Source organism: Perognathus longimembris, chromosome 3 (genome assembly GCF_023159225.1).
Source record: "Perognathus longimembris pacificus isolate PPM17 chromosome 3, ASM2315922v1, whole genome shotgun sequence".
NCBI classification, from domain to species: Eukaryota; Metazoa; Chordata; class Mammalia; order Rodentia; family Heteromyidae; genus Perognathus; species Perognathus longimembris.
This window is the reverse complement of record NC_063163.1, coordinates 72,648,857-72,668,041: the sequence shown is the minus strand read 5'-3', so window position 1 is coordinate 72,668,041 and position 19,185 is coordinate 72,648,857. Positions and strand designations below refer to the sequence as shown.

The following is a 19,185-nucleotide window of genomic DNA, read 5'->3' as shown; positions in this document are numbered from 1 at the left end:
GGGTGCCCACGCACGGTTTGCTCTGCTTTGTCTTGCCTTGTAGCTCAGGCTGGCCTGGAATTCTTAGTCCCCCTGTGAAGCCTCCCGGTGTCTGACAACTTCTTGCCCCCTGTGAAAGGATCGCAGCACCACGTCCCTCCACTAAAGAGGCTCCATCACTGACCGCCACCGGGAGCCCAGCTACGGCCACTGCCGTCCTGTGCATGGGGTGCCCCCACGCCCTTGACGCCGCTGGGCAAGGACCAGCAGGGCAGGCGGTTGTGGAAGGTTGGTTTAATTTATTACTGTTTGACATCCAGTGACACTGACACACCCCCACCGGGCCGCCCCGGCGTGCCCCACCTGTCCCCCAGGTACAGTCGAGGAGTGGAGGCCACACGCATGCATCCCGCTACTACTGTGACCCCAACTGCGCGGCCCACAGCCAGCGCCGCGCCCTGTGGAGGCCTTGTGCGGCCGCGTCCTTTGCCGCATACATATGGAAGCGCGCTGTCTACACAGCCCCGCGTGTCTACACAGCCCCGCGTGGGAAACTACGTCTGCCGCTACCGGTACTCTAAGGGCTGCCCGGAGCGCTCCGCTCGCCCCGCTCAGCGGGCCACGGGCTCGGGCCTCAGCTCTGGAATGTCGGGCTCAGTCCTCCTCGCTGCCACTTCCTGAGCGGTCCTGGAGATGGGGGGGCAGTGTTACTGCGGGGACCCGGGACCCGCACCCCGCGTCCAGCCACCTTCCCCCCAGCCTCCGCACCATGTCCGCACCCACTGGTGCGGCTTGGGGGTGGCCTGGCCGGGGGTCCTCGCCCCTGTCGCTGCCCCCGCGCGGCGTGGCACTCACCTCCTCCTGCTCCTCGTCGCTGTCGTCGTCGCTGACCACGGGCTTGGCACGGGAGCCGCGGCTCGGCCGCCGGCGTCCCCCCTTCAGGCGGTCCTGCGGCTTCTCCTTGCGGCCCAGCTTGATCTTCACCTTGACAGAGCGCGCTGCGGGGAGCGGGCATGAGAGGTGAGCGGGGCGCCCCAGCCAGCCCCCGCCCCGCACACCCCCCCCCCACTCACACTCCGACTCCGAGCCTTCCTCCTCGCCCTCCTCCTCCTCCTCGCTCTCCTCGCCCTCGCTGTCGTCCTCCTTCTCAATCTTCTGCCGCACGCTGGTGAACACGGACTGCAGCACAATGGAGTCCTCGTAGATCTGGGGGGATGCGTGGGTGGGCAGGAGTGAGCAGGGGTGGCGCACGGGGTGGGGATCCTTCTCCCCCCCCGAGGGAGCGGCGCTCACCAGTGAGCCCTCGAGGTTGAAGGTCTGTGCGTTCTGGCACAGCAGCATGACGTCCTTCTCCAGGTCGTTGAGGCTGCGGTACTTGTGGTTGCGGATGCGCTCCTGGAGGGAGGCGAGGTGCCTTACGGGGTGCCTGGGTCTGCCCTCCCGCCTAGGGCCCGCCCCACCGCACCTACCTTGATCTTCTTGAAGTCCACGGGCTTGCGGATGAGCTCGTAGTACTCGGGCAGCTCCTTGCGGGAAGGCAGCTGGATGAACACCTCGCTCAGCTGCCGCCCACTGCCGCTGCGGGGACAGGAAGCCGCGTCACTCCGCACCCGCTGCCCGGGGGACTTCAGGATCTTTCCTTAGAAGCACCTCGAGCGGAGCAACCCTGCCCCCCAACCTTTGCCGCACCCTGGTTGCCACGGCCGCCATGGCTGAGGCTGCAGCTTTGGGGCGGAGCCAGGGGGCAGGGCAGTGCCCTCGAACCCACAGTGTGACTCCACAAGATCTACTTGGGAAACTGAGGATGTGCACTGCGTCCTCACCACAGAATGTTCTAGATCTTTGTGGCAGTGCACCAGGAACGTTCAAGCACAGAACACGACACAGGGTGGGATGCACACTCAGCAGTTGGAGGCTTCGTTCCTCTCGCCCGCGTTGTGTGGGGGCCAGCACAGCCTTGCCCCGCACTGCGCAGTGCCCAAGGGCACGGGATCCACAGTGACCCCGCCTAAGAGATGGACAGGGCCCCACACCGCCAGGGCCGCCCACACCCCGTAAGGTCCAGGTCGCTGCCACGGTGCTGTTCGTGCGTTTCCGGGACCTGGGATGCCATGCTGCCCACCATCACCCGGGGAGGTGTTGCCTGACCTCTGCCCGGAGGACTGCAAGAACGAGTGCCATCTCTGCATTCCCTGCACGGGGCCAGTCTCGGCCACCAAACTGCCGCGCCCCAAACTTCCCGCTCCATCTGTTCCAAGGTGAGGGGAGCGGCGCACTAGAGGCCCTGGGTGCACCACCTGGGGTCTCCGGCACAGGGCGAGGAGCCCAGGCTGCAGGGACACCTACACAGGGCGGGTGCCGCTTGTCTTGTGCCAGGGGATGGCTGGACAAGCGCTGAGCGCGGGCTGCCAGGGCTGCACCATGCACAGAGCCACACTGGACCGTCACTGCAGACGCGGGCAGCTGCCAGAGCAGTGCCAGCTTCCCAGCCAGGAGCCACAGAGAAGTGGACTGCAGCCCGGGGGCCAGCCAAGCGCCTACTGCCTGCCTGCGACCCACAATTTCCTTGAACAAGGAACAGCTTCCATTGTGAAATGTCCACTCAAGCCTGGTGGCTCTCCGCTGTCTTCCTCACTACTCAGGAGGCTGAGATCCGAGGATCAAGGTTCAAAGCCACCCTGGGCAGGAAAGTCCATGAGACACTTATTGCAATGAACCACGATAAGAAAAGTGGAAGTGGCACCATGGCTCAAGTGGAGAGCCAGCTTTGAGTAGGAGAGCTCAGGGACAGCAACCAGCTCCCAAGTTGAAGCCCTATGATTGACCAATACAACCCACAAAAATCGAGCTGGCCTCATGGGGGGCCGCTTCAGTTGGGGACGCTATGGTGGGAAGAACCCCGTTCCAGGCTGCCTCTGCCCAGCTTCCAGGCCACCCCCTCTTGTCCAATGATATTCATGAAGGCGCCCCCCAAGCAGGAACCAGCAGCCCTGCCAAGCTGCGGGCTCTGCGTGCCCTGTCCCTTACAGTCCAAAGCAGGCGTGCTGCACAATCTCGCCTGGCCTCCCAAGGCGGGCCCCTGGACCACCCAGCACGCGCCACAGTTCGGGCCGTAATCCCAGCCGCTCAGGAGGCTGAGATCTGAGGACTGGCCAGCCCTGGTCAGCAGGGGCAACCCCTGAACACCTCCCCACACCCTAGCAATTCCAAATGGTGGCTGTCCGGTTGCTGCTAGCCACCGTGGATCAGCAGTGGAGTGGCCAAACCTTGGCCAGTGACCCTGTGTTCGCAGTCCCCCTCAGCGACAACAGAGTGCCGAGAAGCTGTGCTTGGAGCCCCTGCGTCTATAGAGTCTAGAGCCTTGGCGTCTCTCCCGCTAAGGAGCTCCAGCATGCTGGAGAAAAGAAAGGCTGGCCAGCCGCCTGGCCTCAGGCAACTCCATGCCAGTCCTGCCGGGCGCTCATTGCAGCGGCCACCTCGGAGTCTCCACACGCCAGGAGCCTTGCCCACGCTGTCTGTGGGTCCTCTGCGGGAGGCGAGTGAGTGGCAGCCTTCACATAGGAGACGCTGCCCTTATTCAGAAACACGCGGCGTCACCTAGGCTTGTGTCTAAACACTTTATAAAGCTAACTCCAGAAACAATGCTGATTCCAGGGAACACACTAGCTCACGCCATAGCCTGGACACATGTGGGGACAACGGTGGAGACTAGCACTGGTCTTCGAGTACCCACAACGAGTCAGGTTCGGTGACTGCAGCAGGTTGGTGAAGCAGTCACCAACAATGTCCCAGTGGACCTCGGCGCACTGTGGCTGCGCAGGCCCATGAAGCCAGGAGCGTCTCCTCTGACGTCACAGGACACGCATGGCGCAGCGGGGGGGGGGGGGGGGGATGGCACTGTCCAGGGCGGGGCCCAGTGGCCCCAGGAGGAGACTGCAGCCATGTGGGTGTCTTCCAGGTCCATGCATGATCTCAGCAGCGAGCACCCAGGCCCACACGTCATGGCTGCATCGCCACGTGCACACCAAATCCCAGAGGCCCAGGCGGGCCTGGCACCAAGACAGCACGCCGAAGGCGGGCAGGGCCCTGGCACATTCCCGCAGCTCTCCGCCCTCTGCCCCAGGGTGTGTGGTAGACACTGTTCAGCCAGCAGCCCTCTAAGTGGAGGCTGGGCTGGGATCCCTCCCTTGCCCACGAACCTGGGCACCTTCTCCTGATTTCCCAAGTGCCAGTCACAAGCGCTGGCCTTGCACAGCCATCCTTGCCAAAACCAGTGTCTTCTGATCACTTTTTTTTGGAGGGGGCGTACATAAGTGGAGCTTGAACTCAGGGTCTCACTTTTCCCCTCACAGCTGGTGAGCTCACAGATGGTGCTCTCCCATTTGAGCCCCGCACCTTCAGCCTTGCATTTATTTTCCTTTTCACTAGAGATTTTCCTGCCCCTGCTGGCCTCAAGCCTTGATCCTGAGCTCTCACCATCCTGAGTGGGGGGGATGACAGGCATGAGCATTGGTGCCTGACTGAAAGCACATTTTCCTAATTTTAGCAGGGTCTAATTCCTTGGTTGCTACAGGCCAGTGAAGAAGGCACAGTGTGTGGATGCGCCAACACTGCCTGGAGTCCTGTAGGCCACAGTGTCACCTCACTGTAGGTTACACACACACACACACCATGTCAAAGGATGATGCACACTGTGGGAAACGCAGTGTCCATCACTTGGCATGTGTAACTGAGGAAGCTGAGGCTCCCATGGCCGTCCATGGCCATTGCTCCAGGTAGAACAGGGAAGGGCAGTGGGTTCCACCCAGCACCATGGTGGTCTGTCACGGAAACATCAAGTACTGCCGGTTGTGAGTTTAGGAAGCCAGTCCTCCACTTGCTAGCTTTGGGGCATTTGCCTCAGAGGGAAAGGCCCAGTCAGTGCTGTCTAGTCCATACCAATGTGTCCATGTTCACATCTACTTGAAAATGCAAACATCTCCTTTTTTACTTTATTTGACACCAGTCCTGGGGCTTGAACTCAGGGCTTGAGCACCGTCCCTGGCTTCTTTTGCTCAAGGCTAGCACTCTGCCACTTGAGCCACAGCGCCACTTCTGGCCTTAGTTTCTATATATGTGGTACTGAGGAATCAAACCCAGGGCTTCATGTATACAAGACAAGCATTCTACCACTAGGCCATGTTCCCAGCCCTTCTTTTTTACTTTCTCTACTAGTGATATGTGTGTGTTTATGTACCTATCTGTATGTATATAATTTTTTTTATGTTGGTCCTGGGCTTTGAATTCAGGGTCTGGGTGCTGTCCCTGAGCTTTTTTTGCTCAAAGGTAGCACTCTACCACTTTAGCCACAGAGCCACTTCCTGGTTTTTGGTGATTAATTGGATATAAGCATCTCATGGACTTTCCCGCCTGGGCTGGTTTAGAACAATCGTCCTCAGATCTCAGCCTCCTGAGTAGATGGGATTATAGGCATGAGCCACCAGACCCTGGCAATGAAATCTTTTTAAAGGCAAACAATGCATTAACTTAGGTACTGCAGTTAGCAGCAGCCTATACAATTTCACATGTGATAAGATTCTTTCTAGGGGCTGGGGATATGGCCTAGTGGCAAGAGAGCTTGCCTCGTATACGTGAGGCCCTGGGTTCGATTCCCCAGCACCACATATACAGAAAATGGCCAGAAGTGGCGCTGTGGCTCAAGTGGCAGAGTGCTAGCCTTGAGCAAAAGGAAGCCAGGGACAGTGCTCAGGCCCTGAGTCCAAGGCCCAGGAATGGCCAAAAAAAAAGATTCTTTCTACCAGGACACTCTAAGGCTCTCCTACATCCCTTCCCGAAATTTCCATGTCACTATGATGAACCACAGAAAGATGATTAAGAACCTGGAGCCGAGGCCAGGCCTCCTGCCCGCTGTCTATAAGGGACCCTTGCTAGAAGAATGTGCTAGAATCTCCAGTGACAGCTGCTAAGGACCAGGATTTTATTCCTAAAAACGGTTTGTATGACCCACAAACAGTACAGACCAGTGGTGAAGAGTCTGACACCAGGCGTGGCCTCCATGGCCTAGGGCAGCCCAAGCTGGGAACAGAGCTGGGTCTATGGCTGGCCACATGCTGCCGGATCTGCACGGCACAGCTGGGCTCGCCACTGCCCTGCATGATGACATCACAGCGCCCTACCCCGCCTACCTGTCCTTGTACTTGATGACAGCGTCCACGATCTTCTTCATCTTCTTGGTGAGGTTGGGCGGGTTGGGCGACAGCTTCTCGGCAGGCGGCCGCCCCCGCTTCTTCTGCTTCTTGCTCTCCTCGTCCTTGTCGCGGCTGCGCGTGCTGGTGGTCGGCGTGGAGGAGCCGGCGTCGCTGTCACGCTTGCGCTTGCGCGAGGACTTCTTCTGCCGGACCTCCTCTTCCATCTCCTCCAGCGTGCCCTCCTCGATGGCCTTCAGGGTCAACAGTAGAGAAATAGGCAGCCAGCACCCGGCCCCAGTGCAGGCCACCGCGGGGCCCGGCCCTGCGGGGAGCAGCGCGCAGCTCAGGCCCACTCGGAACCTGTGCCCCACCAGGAGGGCCTCACTTCAGCTACCAGCCCCAGGGAGGCTGAGGCCTGAATCAGAAATAAACCAGGAAAAGACCCACCATGCTAGCCACGGCCCCGACCCTCATGGGGCCAGTGCCCCAGTAGCACCTTCCCTGTCGCTCCATCCCGCACCTCCCTGCCCACCCGTGACGGAGTCCCGGAGCCACCCATGATCTGCCAGAGCTGCTCAGCTCGAGCAGCTCAATCCCCTCAGGTCACTTCTGCCTGGCAGGCACCTAGGTTGGTGCTTGATTTTTGTGTCATCCTCCACTTTTCCAAGCCAAGGCATATCCACAGTGCTGTCCTGCATGGTAAGATGGTGAGAGCATGGGAAAGCCCTCTGGGTGTTGGTTGTTTTTTTTGTTTGTTTTTTTTTGGGGGGGGGGTCAGTCGTGGGGCCTGAACTCAGAGCCTAAGCGCTGTCCCTGAGTTCTTTTGCTCAAGGCTACTTCTCTACCGCTCTTGAAACACAGCTCCACTTACAGTTTTCTGGGGGTTAAATGGAGTTAAAGAGACTCATGGATGCTCCTGCCTGACTGGTTTTGGACTGCAACTCTGATCTCAGCCCTTGAGGAGCTAGGATTACAGGCCTAAGCCATTAGTGCCTGGCTATCTGCTAAGTTTTTGATGACAACACCTCATGGCATTTTACGCCTGAAGCTCGGTGGCTTAGAAGCTTGGAAAGCAGAAAAGACTAATGGTGTGCCAGCATGGTGGCTCACGCTATGATCCTAGCTACTCAGGAGGCTGAGATCTGAGGATCACAGAAAAGTTCCTGAGGGGCTGGAGATATGGCCTAGTGGCAAGAGAGCTTGCCTCGAATATATGAGGCCCTGGGTTCGATTCCCCAGCACCACATATACAGAAAACGGTCAGAAGTGGCGCTGTGGCTCAAGTGGCAGAGTGCAAGCCTTGAGCAAAAAGGAAGCCAGGGACAGTGCTCAAGCCCTGAGTCCAAGGCCCAGGACTGGCCAAAAAAAAAAAAAAAAAAAAAAAAAAGAAAGAAAAGTTCCTGAGAGCAAAAATGCTAGACTAGAGGTTTGGCTCAAATGGCAGAGCACCAGCTGAGAGCAAGCCAGCTGACTGCCAGCCCTGAGTTCATCCTCCAGAAAGGGAAGAAAAGACTGTGGCTCAGGCACTCGGCTGAGGACATGGCCGTGAGCCCATCCCACAGACGCAGAAGCAGGCACGGTGCAGTAGGAAGGAAATGTACGATGGCTTTGAAGGGCTGGAGGTGGCCACAGTGAGCTGGGTGTGGGAAGGTGGCACACAGGCCCCAGAGACAACAGAAAGTCTGTGTGGCAGACAGGGATGGAGACTGACGGGCCCTGCTGCATATAGCATAGATCCCAGGATTAATATTGCTCCCCAATTTTCTGAGCCTCAGATCAGACCCAATTTTGGAAATGGGGTCTTTGCAAGTGTAAGTGGCTATGAAAGGAGATGGCGCAGCTAGGGAAAAATGCACCTGTGCTTTTTACTAGGGCGGCCAGAGGTGGAGAGAGGCAAGGCTCCCCAGGCCTCCGGCGGACACATCCCTGCCCACATCATGCACAGACTCTTGGTTCCACAACAGTGAGGGAATGGGGGCCTTCCACTGGAGCTCAGAACAATGGAGGCCACATGAGCTGCAAGGTGCTAGAGCACCCGCAGTGCTCGCCATGCAGTCATGTGAGTGAGGACACAAAAGCACCAGGCCTACATAGCAGGATTTCACTACTATGCCAGGATGTGGGTTTCTTTACACACACTGTGGGGGACATCCACAGAACCCCCACCTCACACCACTTACAAAATGTAACTGGAACCTAAATTTAAAAAGTAAAACTGTAGGGCTGGGGATATGGCCTAGTGGCAAGAGTGCTTGCCTCGTATACATGAGGCCCTGGGTTCAATTCCCCAGCACCACATATATAGAAAATGGCCAGAAGTGGCACTGTGGCTCAAGTGGCAGAGTGCTAGCCTTGAGCAAAAAGAAGCCAGGGACAGTGCTCAGGCCCTGAGTCCAAGCCCCAGGACTGGCCAAAAAAAAAAAAAAAGTAAAACTGTAAAACGATTTGAAATCGTGTCTTTGGATTTGGCAATATTTCCTTTGATATGACACCAAAGTACAAGCAATAAATAAAAACATAAATGAAAAAAGCAAAAACCTTTCGTATCAAAAAACACCATAAAGGGGCTGGGAACATGGCTTAGTGATAGAGTGCTTTGCCTTGTATACATGAAACCCTGGGTTCGGTTCCTCAGCACCACATAGACAGAAAAAGCCATTAGTGGTGCTGTGGCTCAAGTGGTAGAGTGCTAGCCTTGAGCAAAAAGAAGCCAGGGACAGTGCTCAGGCCCTGAGTCCAAGCCCCAGGACTGGCAAAAAGAAAAAAAAAACAACCATGAAGGTGAAAAGACAACTCCCCCACCCCACCAAATGGGAGAAATTTGTAAAGCACAGCTCTCTGGTAGGAACTAACTTAAAGTACTACACAACTACATTAAAAAGCCAAGTCAGGCATGGTGGCACACACCTGTAATCACAGCCACTTGGAAAGTGGTCAGTCACCCGCATGGTCTGAGGCCAGCCCAGAAAAATTACTGACACCCTGTCTCAATGCAGCCAGGACCCAGGAGGTGTGGCTCAAGCGGCAGCGCTCCTGCCTCACCAGTACAAAGCCAGGAGCTCTAATTGCAAGACTGCCCTGCCCCAGCCTGCAAAAGCAGAAAGTGCTTCCGGAGTAAGGCCCATGTGGTGGCACACTGTGGGCTCAGCTAACGGAGGGGATACAGGTGGGAGGACAGAGATCTGAGGCAGGTCATGGGCAAAATGTGAGGCACGCCATGAGGCAGGTCAAAATGTAAGACACGTCACCTCAACACTAACCAAAGCCAAGAAGGGGCGGGGAGGGGCTCTATTGGTTAAATGCTTGCCTATTTAGTGCAAAGCCCAGAGTTCAAATTCCAGGACTACCATAAATCGAGCTAGCTGTGGCTCTTCAAGTGGTAGAGCTCCATCCTTGAGTGAGAAAGCTAAGCAATATCATACAGGTACTGAGTTCAAGCTCCAGTACCAGGAGGCACGCACATAAAAAGCCAACACGTTTTAAAAGCAGGCTGTTATCAGCGTGTGGTGTGTCACATCTGCAATCCCGGCTACTCGGCAGGCTGAGGTGAGGCAGGAGATCGTTAGGGAGCAGGCCAGGCAAGAGAAGAACTCCATGCAAAAACCAAACCAAACCACAGGGCACAGAAGTGCACAGGCTCTCGCCCAGAGGCCCAGAAGAACAAGTGTGACCCATGATCAGGCAATGGAGCACAGATTGAGTGTTGTTCAGAAGATGACAGGGCATAACCACGTGTTCTGCCAATGCTGCTGCACCACAAACACGTCCACAAGCTCATGTGTTCACAGCCACTATGGGGTAAAAATGGGGCACTCCGGAACCCTTCCCTGCACAGGAAGCTGCCAGAGGTTGGGTCAACAGCCCAGAATGGCTAGTCCTCTGGGCTGTGAGGCTTCTCTTGGGGCCATGGGAGCACACAGGCTGACAGTGACAAGCAGGACTGCACTGAACAGTGGGTGGTGCAGCAGCCAGGCGCAATCTGCTCCTTCGCGCGTCCCAAGCCTCACATTCCCATGTGCGTGTAGACGTGTGTGCATGTGTGTCCCTCCTGGCCCTGCCTGGCGGGGAGCTTGGTCCCCCGGGCTCCATGGGCAGCCCTTGCTGAGAGCCCGGGCAGTGGCCGCAGAGCTGCCGCGCTCCCCGGCCCACACCCATGTGGCGCTGCCAGGCGTCTACCTTGAGCCACTGCTTCTCCGTGAGCGAGTCACTGTAGTCCACCTCCTTGCGGTGGCGCGAGCCACGGCCGAACATCTTCTCCTCCTCCTCCTCGCACGTCAGCCGCTCCACCTCTGCATCATCTTTGATGATCCACGACGGAAGCTCGTCCTCCTCCATCAGCCGCGGCTTGCGCTTGGGGTTGCGGGCCTCCTCCCGCCGCCGGTCCAGATCCATGCGCTGCGGCCGTGGAAGGAAGACCCATGTCAGTGTGGGGCAGCCATGGAGTGTGTGCAAATTCGCGGGGGCGTGGGCGGGGGAGGGACACTGGCAGCGGGACCCCAGGGCCCTGCCCTGGCCATTATGTATGACCGAGGAAGGGGTCCAAAGACACAGGCTGAGCAGGCGTCTGGCCTGCTCGCCTCTAATCCCAGCTCCTCGGAAGGCTGAATCTGAGGATTGGGATTGGAAGCTGTGGGGCAGGCAGGAAAACCCGGGAGACTCCTATGTTCCAATATGCCAGCAAAAGGCTGGAAGTGGAGCTGTGGCTCAAGAACCTGCTTAGAGTGGAAAAGCTCAGAGACAGAGGCTGGGAATATGGCCTAGTGGCAAGAGTGCTTGCCTCACATACATGAAACCCTGAGTTCGATTCCCCAGCACCACATATATAGAAAATGGCGAGAAGTGGCGCTGTGGCTCAAGTGGCAGAGTGCTTGCCTTGAGCAAAAAGAAGCCAGGGACAGTGCTCAGGCCCTGAGTCCAAGACCCAGGACTGGCCAAAAAAAAAAAAAAAAAAAAAGAAAAGAAAAGCTCAGAGACAGTATCCAAGGACCTGAGCTCAAGCCTCACAATGGCACAATAAGAAACACAAAATGCAAGGTGAAGGCCTGGCAGGGAGGAAAGGAGCCCGCCCCGGCTTCCCACCCTCACTTGGGGCTGGGGCCAGGTGGCACACGCCTCAAAGGCAGTGCGCTGGGAATGGGGGCTGCACTGTCTGGCTGGCTGGGAGATGGGTGGAGGAGGGCCGCACCTAGGCGGTCCTGGTTCTGCGCCTCCACTCAGGGTGCCCTCTCACACACCAAAATGAGTGACATATGTATGAGTTTGGGTGTTGGCAGGCGGGCACACAGACCCTGGGCTCCAGGTCCGCCAGGTGGAGGCGCTTACCATGAACAGGTCAAACTCCTCTTCATGCCGGGCGATCATCTGGTTGACGGTCTCATCGTCCGGCACCTCGTCTTCCTCCTACAAGACGGCAATTACGGCTTTAGTGCAGCAGTGGCGGGCCGGGATGGCCGGTGGCCGGGCTCAGAGGTGAGCGGCGGCAACCGTGGAAAGGAGCTGGCGCCCGGGGCCGGGCCATGAGAGGCACACACACGCACACGCACACGCACGGCACGCTCCGTGGGGTTGGGCCCTGCTGGCCGTCTCGGCGAGGAGCCGAGGATTGAGCGGGCGTGGAGACTGAACTACCCCTCTCACCTTTAGCGGTGGCTCCTCCAAGTCGGGGGGGACGCCCGCTGGCGGAGGGGCAGTGTGGGCGAAGCTGGCACTGCCGCTGCCCGTGCTGCAGTGTCTGCTCTGTGGATAAATACAGGACTTCAGTCTCCAGGGCTGTCAATCCGGCGTCGTCACCAGCAGTTGCGAAAAAAAAAAACCCCACTTCAAAGGGAAAGCAATTCTCATCCTCTTTCCGTTCAGCCCACACTCCCTTTACTCCAAAGGGATGCAAAAAATAAAAAAAAAAAAAAAAGAAAAAAGAAAAAAAATGCAAAAAAAGTACAAAACCAAAAATGAAAGTCGCTCATGCGTCCACCACTCACGCAGGGCCGGGGGCGGGCGCGGCACTCACCTCGTCCTGCTCCTCGTGCTCCAGGATGGCCTGCAGGAAGGCCCGCCGCTCGTGGCTTGATGACTTTTGGTCGAACATGCCGGCCTGGATCACCTTCTGGTCCACGTTGAGCTTGTACTTGGCGGCCGCTAGGATCTTCTCCTCCACGCTGTTGACGGTGCAAAGGCGCAGCACACGCACCTCATTCTGCTGCCCGATGCGATGGGCGCGGTCCTGCGCCTGCAGGTCCTGGGGAGGGGGGCTGGTCAGTTCCGGGCTGCCCATGCCGGCCAATGACCCAGTGCTCCAACTCAGGGGGACTGACGACAACTCCACGTCAGCGCCGAGCAACATGCTGATGGCCCTGTTGTAGGTTGGGGTGACCCAGGACAGGACCAGGATGGTGCCTCATTTGGCTGTGGGCGCTGTACCCCCCTGTGCTGTGGCACAGCTTGGACCTGCCTTATCTGAGCCTCAGAAAGTGCCAAGCCTGGGCAGAGTGCGGGGCATATAGCCTGGCTTCTGTGCCATTGTTTGGTCATTATTGCTGGGGCAGGGCAAGGAGACACCCTGAAATCCTGTCGCTGGCCCAGGAGCTGTGTGCAAAGGCCAACTGGGCGGCCTGGTGCCCAACCACAGCCTTGGACTTAGGGCAAGGACAGGAGGGCCACTCCACCCGGCCTGGTCAGCATGCTGCCGTTAGTGGCTGGTACCAGGTGACACATGCCCTGCCTGCATGGCGACGCCTGCTGGGCACCATACACTGCCAGCCTCACGTAGTGAGAGGCCTCACAGGGCCGACGCCAAGACTGACCAGAGAAGGGACAGTGGTCACCCAGGCTCGGCCCGATGAGATGATAAGAAGTTTCCAATGGACCTCATTGGCCTGTGGGTGACGGGAAGGACACACGTGACCACAGTGGGTGGAGCAGACCCACTGTACAGAAGCAACTGGAATGGAGGAGCATACCTATGTGGGCTCTTAAGTCCTGTGTCTCAGGCTGACCTGGCCCAAGTATCCCTCACAGGTGCCCCGAGAGGCATGAGAGGGGATGCAGGGGAGATGGCCTGGAGCACCCCGGGGCTGGGGAGGCTGGCGGCTGGGACAGGACCTGCGTGTCCTGGATAGGTGGCGGCTGCAGGCTACTGCACCTGAGGGTGGGAGCTGGGACTCACAATCCATATCAAAACCAGCCCTGGGCAGGGGCAGTAGGGACAAGAAAGGGTACTGCAGGCAAAGCTGACCCTGCCATGTGCAGGGAATAGGAAAAATTAAAACGTAGGTTTATGCTAGTATCAGGACTTGAACTCAAGGCCTCCCATTCTCTGATTACTTTGCTCTAATTTTTTCTTTTCCCTGTCTTGGAGTTTGAACTCAGGGCCTGGGTGATCTCCCTGAGCTTCTGTGTGCTCAAGGTTAGTGCGCTACCACATGAGCCAGGGCTGTTGCTTCCGCCTTTATCTGAGTAGTTTATTGGTGGTAACTCTCCTGGGATTTCCTGCCACACTGGCTTCAAACTGTGATCCTCAGATCTCAGCCTCCTGACTAGCTAGGATTACAGACGTGAGCCACCAGCCTGATTTTGCTGGTTAATTGTAAATAGTCTTTAGGAGTATTCTGCCCAGGTAAGGCTATGCATCCTCCAGATCTCAGCCACCTGAGTAACTAGGATGGATGACGGGCATGAGCCACTGGTGCCTTACTTAAGGAAGTGTTTTTTTCTGTTGGGAAAGGACCCCATATGGAGTGCCAGGAAAGAACAGAAGTATGACAGATTAATTCACCCCAGTTCTTGTGCTATATAGGGCAATTGTGTGTTCACAGAGCAGGTCTGAGAGGGTTGTACCCCAAAGACAGTGACAGGATCAGGGGGTGTCTTCCGGACCTTAGTTAAGGCCTCCTGGTAGCTAGGATTACAGGCATGAGCCACTGGCACCTGGCTAGGAAAATTTTTTTCGGTTGTGGGCTTGAACTCAGTCTGGGGGCTGTCTCTGAGTTTTATTGCTCAAAGCTAGTGCTCTATGATTTTGCCACAGCCCTACTTCCGGTTTTTTGGTGGTTAATAAGAGTGTCACGAACTTTCTTGCTCAAGCTGGCTATGAACCTGGGTCCTCAGTCCTCAGCCTATTTGGTAGGATTACAGGCATGAGCTACCAGCATCAGTCTAAGTGCTTTTTTTTTGTTGTTGTTGGTTGTAGGGCTTGAACTCGGGACCTGGCATAGTGCCTGAGCTCTTTTGTTCAAGGCTAATGCTCTACCACTTTGAGCTGCAGCGCCCCTTCCGGAACTTTTTTCTTGTTACTGATTTCTTTTGCAGTGCTAGAGATGAACCAAGGACCTCAAGCATGGCAGGCAAATGTGCAACTGCTCAGCTATGACTACATGCCAAGGAGTTTTTCTCCTGTGTGCCAGTCCTAGAGATCAAACCTGGGCACAAATTGTCTGACATTTTTTTTTTCTTTTCCACAAAAAAGCTAATGCTCTACCACTTGAGCCACAGCTACACTGCTAGCTTTCTTGGTGGTTAATGGGAAATTAATCACCCCACTGTTACTCTCTGCACCTAGACTCACTTTGAACCACAATCCTCAGGTCTCAGACTTCTGAGTAGCTAGCATTACAGGGGTGAGCCACCAGCACCCTGTTAATTCTTTATTTTTTAAATTATTTTTTGTTGGTTGTGGGGCATGAACTCAGCACCAGGGTGCTGTTCCTGAGACTCTTGGTACACAAAGCTAGCGCTCTATACTAGAGCCACAGTACCACTTTGTTTTATGAGTAGTTAATTGGAGATAAGAGTCTCACCTGTCGGGGCTGGGGATATAGCCTAGTGGCAAGAGTGCCTGCCTCGGATACACGAGGCCCTAGGTTCAATTCCCCAGCACCACATATGCAGAAAACGGCCAGAAGCGGCGCTGTGGCTCGTGGCAGAGTGCTAGCCTTGAGCGGGAAGAAGCCAGGGACAGTGCTCAGGCCCTGAGTCCAAGGCCCAGGACTGGCCAAAAAAAACAAAAAACAAGCAAAGAGTCTCACCTGTGACCCTACTACTACTAATACTAGCTGCTCAGCCACTTGAGCAGCTAGTATTACAGGCATGAGCCACCAGTGCCAGCCTTATTATTTAAAAAAAAAAATTATGTGCCTGTCCTAAGGCTTGAACTCAGATACTGTCCCTGAGCTTTTTTTTTTTTTTTTATACTGGGCATTGAACCCAGGACATTGTACTTGCTAGGCAAGTGCTTTACCACTGAGCCACATCCCAGCCCCGTCCCTGAGCTTTTTTTGCTCATAGCCAGTGCTCTGCAACTCAAGCCTTGCTCCATTTGTGGCTTTTTTGGTAGTTAGAGATAAGAGTATCATGGACTTTTCTTGATTGGGATTTGATCCAATCCTCAGACCTCAACCTGAGCAAGAAGGATTGTAAGTGTGAGCCACTGCCATACAACTCAAGGAATTATTGTCATTATTGTCTTTTGGAGCGGGAGGCCTTGGACTCAGGGCCTGAGCACTGTCCCTGGATTTTTTTCTGCTAAAGGCTAGCACTCTACCACTTGAGCCATAGCACCATATCTGGCCATTTTTTATATATGTGGTGCTGAGGAATTGAACCTAGAACTTAGCACTCTTGCCACTAGGCCATATTCCCAGCCTTTTTTTTTTGGGGGGGGGGGGGGGTGGAGGGGTGGGTACCAGTCGTGGGGCTTACTTAGGGCCTGGCACTGTCCCTGAGCATTTTTGCTACTGCTCTATAACCACAGCTCCACTTCCAGCTTTTTGGTGGTTAATTGAAGATCAGTCTTTCATGGACTTCAAATCTTAGTCTCCTGACTAGCTAGAATTGGCAGGTATGAGCCACCAAGTGCCTGGATCAAGGAATTCTTTTTTTTTTTTTTTTGGCCAGTCATGGGCTTTGGACTCAGGGCCTGAGCACTGTCCCTGGCTTGTTTTTGCTCAAGGCTAGCACTCTGCCACTTCAGCCACAGCACCACTTCTGGCCATTTTCTGTATATGTGGTGCTGGGGAATTGAACCTAGGACCACCTGTATACGAGGCGAGCACTCTTGCCACTTGGCCATATCCCCAGCCCAATATGAACTTAAGTATATGTATTCATATGCCTTATGTTGGATTTTTTTTTTTGGCCAGTCCTGGGCCTTGGACTCAGGGCCTGAGCACTGTCCCTGGCTTCTTTTTGCTCAAGGCTAGCACTCTGCCACTTGAGCCACAGCACCGCTTCTGGCCGTTTTCTGTATATGTGGTGCTGGGGAATCGAACCTAGGGCCTCGTGTATCCGAGGCAGGCACTCTTGCCACTAGGCTATATCCCCAGCCCTTAAGGAATTCTTGAAAACAAGAAAACACACTGCATTGGAATCAGGTGTTTGGCTGTTATACCTGGAGCCACACCCGGAGAAATGACCTCCCTACTGCTTCTTGCCAGCCTGGAGAGTAAGCGGCAGGGTGGCAGTGGACACCAAGTGAGTGCATCTCCAAGCTTCCTGGTCCCTAGAACAGCAGTGACTTTACCTGGTGGGGGTTCCAGTCACTGTCGAAAATGATCACAGTATCGGCTGACTGCAGGTTGAGGCCCAGCCCCCCAGCCCGGGTGCTGAGCAGGAAAATGAAGTACTCGGAGCCGGGCTCATTGAAGGTTTTCAGCAGCATGCCCCGGTCCTCGGCTTTTGTGGTGCCTGCACACAAGTGAACCAGGTGTTAGCGAGTAAGCTGCAGAGTGACTATGCCCCAAGTCACTCATGGCCTGGACCCTGTGCCCACAGGCCACTGGGAGAGCAGGAGGTGGGCTCAGGCAGGTGATGGACGTGCCCTGCCCGTGTGGCAATGCCTGCTGAGTGCCACACACTGCCAGCCCCCAGAACCCAGGCAGGCACCAGTATAGACAGGACCTATACTAAGACTAGCCAGAGACCAGACAAGGGACAGTGGCCATCTGGAAGGCTGCCCGGGAGAGGGATTAGGATGCTCCACTGGCCACGTTGGCCTGAGGGGAGAGGAGGAAGGGAGACAGCTATGTGGAAGCAACCAGAATGCCAGGGCCTATAGGCAAGTGCTAGCAACTCTGCATCTGGTAAAATAAATAAATAAATCACAGCAGCTTCAGAGCGGTGGACATTGGCTATGGGAAGAACCACTTCCTAAGGAGGGACTCGGCCCCTGCCTAGACAGCAGATGGGCTTCCTTGCCCTGTAGGAGCCAGACTGTACTCCTCACTTTACCCTTGTTACTTGGGGAGATCAGAACCAGCATTGTCCCGAAGCCCCCAGCCAGCCATGTGTGTGGCCTTGAGGGATCACAGGTCCCATGTCCACGCAGGCGGAAGCCCGGCCCTCATGGGCCCACCTGACAGGGGCCAGGTCCAGCCTGGAGGCCATGGTGAATGTGCCACACCCTGGGTGGGGTCTGCAGATGGCCAGCAGGGCTGGCGAGCACAACTTAAATCCCTGAACATTCATTCAACTGCCTGGGAGAAAAGGGTGTGGGGACAGGACAGCAGAAGGCTGAGGGTACTCTGGGGGAGACTTGCCCCACATGGAAGCCTAAGCAAGATGAAGTACAGCAGGAAAAGACAGAACATCTGAGAGCTAGAGATCCTCAACTCTGCTGAGCACCCTTCCCCAGTGAAGCCCGCTCACCCTCTCTGACCACCTTCCTGGCCACTGGGGACAGCTTGGCAGTCTGTCCTGAAACGCATGTGCATCTTTCCCTGTGCACAGCTGCTCCCAGTGTGCCTGCCCTGGCCCTGCTGCCTTTGCTGGTATAGCCATTCCACTCTTGGGCCCACCAGGCACAGGGCCCGCCTGGCACGGGGTGAGTGTGGCACAGGGCACACCTGGCACAAGAAGTACAGAGCTATAGCTTCTCGCACTCCAATAGAGACGGCCTTGCCCTCAGCAGGAAGGGCTGTCCACTGGGGACACGAAGCCCCCAACACGTGTGCCGAGGAAGGCAAGATGGAGAACAGTGGCTGAGGGCAGGAGCCCTGCAATGCGCCTGGGCCCGCCATGCGTGAAGCATGTCCACATGCGCGAAAGGGAACTTGTGCTCCTTGCAGCTGGGTGGGGAAGTTGGCGCCTACTTGCCCGAGCCCAGCGCCAGGGACAAGCACACCAGGACTCAGCCAGGCTCTCTGGAACTCACCGTCCAGCCTGAGGTACTTGAAGCCGCGATACGCAAAGTAATCTTCCATGATGGTCATGAGTGAGGTCATTTGGCAGAAGAGCAGCACTTTGTGGTTGGTGGCACGGAGTTTGGGTAGAATTCGGTCGAGCAGTTCAAATTTGCCCGAGGCTCGGTACAGGTCCAGACTGGCGCAAGCAGGATGAAGGGCAGCATCACAATCACTACACCACCCCTCAAAGCACCTCACCCAGCAGACGTCACCAGTGGGATCAGGCACGGGGCACCTAACCTGGTCACGTGACCACTACAGGCGGCGTGGCCCGGAGCATGCCTGTCTACCCCAGCATGCATGACCTGTGTGTGTGGAAACTGAGGTTGGGGACAGCACAGGACAGCAGATATGTGGCACACACTACTCAAGTTTTTTTTGGTGTCTTTTTTTAGTGTGGGCCTTGAACTAAGAGCCTGGACATTTTCCCTGGGTTTTTATGTTCACTGTTCTACCACATTAAGCCACAGCTCCACTTCCAGAGTGAGTGTGTGTGTGTGTGTGTGTGTGTGTGTGTGTGTGTGTTGGTCAAATGGAGATCAGAGTCTCACAGGCTTCCTCCCCAGGCCGGCTCCAAACCATGATCCTCAGATCTCAGCCTCCTGAGAAAGTGGGATGACAGGCGTGAACCACCAATACCTAGCCTTCGAGGTTTTACAAAATACACATATCAAGAGGACTCTGTACGTCAGGGCCAAGTGGCACCTGAGTACAATCCCAGCTACCTGGAAGGTGGAGGCAGGAGGATTTTGAGTTGTACACCAGCCTGGGTAGTCATCAAGACTCTGCCTCAAAAACAAGAATGCAAGAGTGGAGAACATTAAGGGATGGTGGTGTGAGGCAGC

General features: G+C 56.0%; 1 protein-coding gene across 6 annotated transcripts in view; it reads right to left on the bottom strand.

Annotated features, from left to right (window-relative positions):
- Positions 1 to 261: 261 nt before the first annotated feature.
- Positions 262 to 19,185, bottom strand: part of Smarca4 (SWI/SNF related, matrix associated, actin dependent regulator of chromatin, subfamily a, member 4) — a 76,571-nt gene continuing 57,647 nt past the window's right edge. For 2 of the 6 annotated variants that reach the window (XM_048342188.1, XM_048342189.1), the window contains exons 24-35: positions 18,310 to 18,476; positions 16,681 to 16,844; positions 12,175 to 12,402; positions 11,805 to 11,903; positions 11,490 to 11,567; positions 10,344 to 10,562; positions 6,165 to 6,427; positions 1,449 to 1,557; positions 1,273 to 1,374; positions 1,053 to 1,185; positions 835 to 977; positions 262 to 666 (exon numbers count right to left, since the gene is read on the bottom strand). In XM_048342188.1, coding sequence (XP_048198145.1) covers positions 634 to 666; positions 835 to 977; positions 1,053 to 1,185; positions 1,273 to 1,374; positions 1,449 to 1,557; positions 6,165 to 6,427; positions 10,344 to 10,562; positions 11,490 to 11,567; positions 11,805 to 11,903; positions 12,175 to 12,402; positions 16,681 to 16,844; positions 18,310 to 18,476 — 1,738 coding nt within the window. In that variant the 3' untranslated portion in view covers positions 262 to 633. The remainder of the gene's footprint in view (positions 667 to 834; positions 978 to 1,052; positions 1,186 to 1,272; positions 1,375 to 1,448; positions 1,558 to 6,164; positions 6,428 to 10,343; positions 10,563 to 11,489; positions 11,568 to 11,804; positions 11,904 to 12,174; positions 12,403 to 16,680; positions 16,845 to 18,309; positions 18,477 to 19,185) is intronic. The other 4 variants (XM_048342192.1, XM_048342193.1, XM_048342190.1 and 1 more) reach the window with 3 other exon arrangements.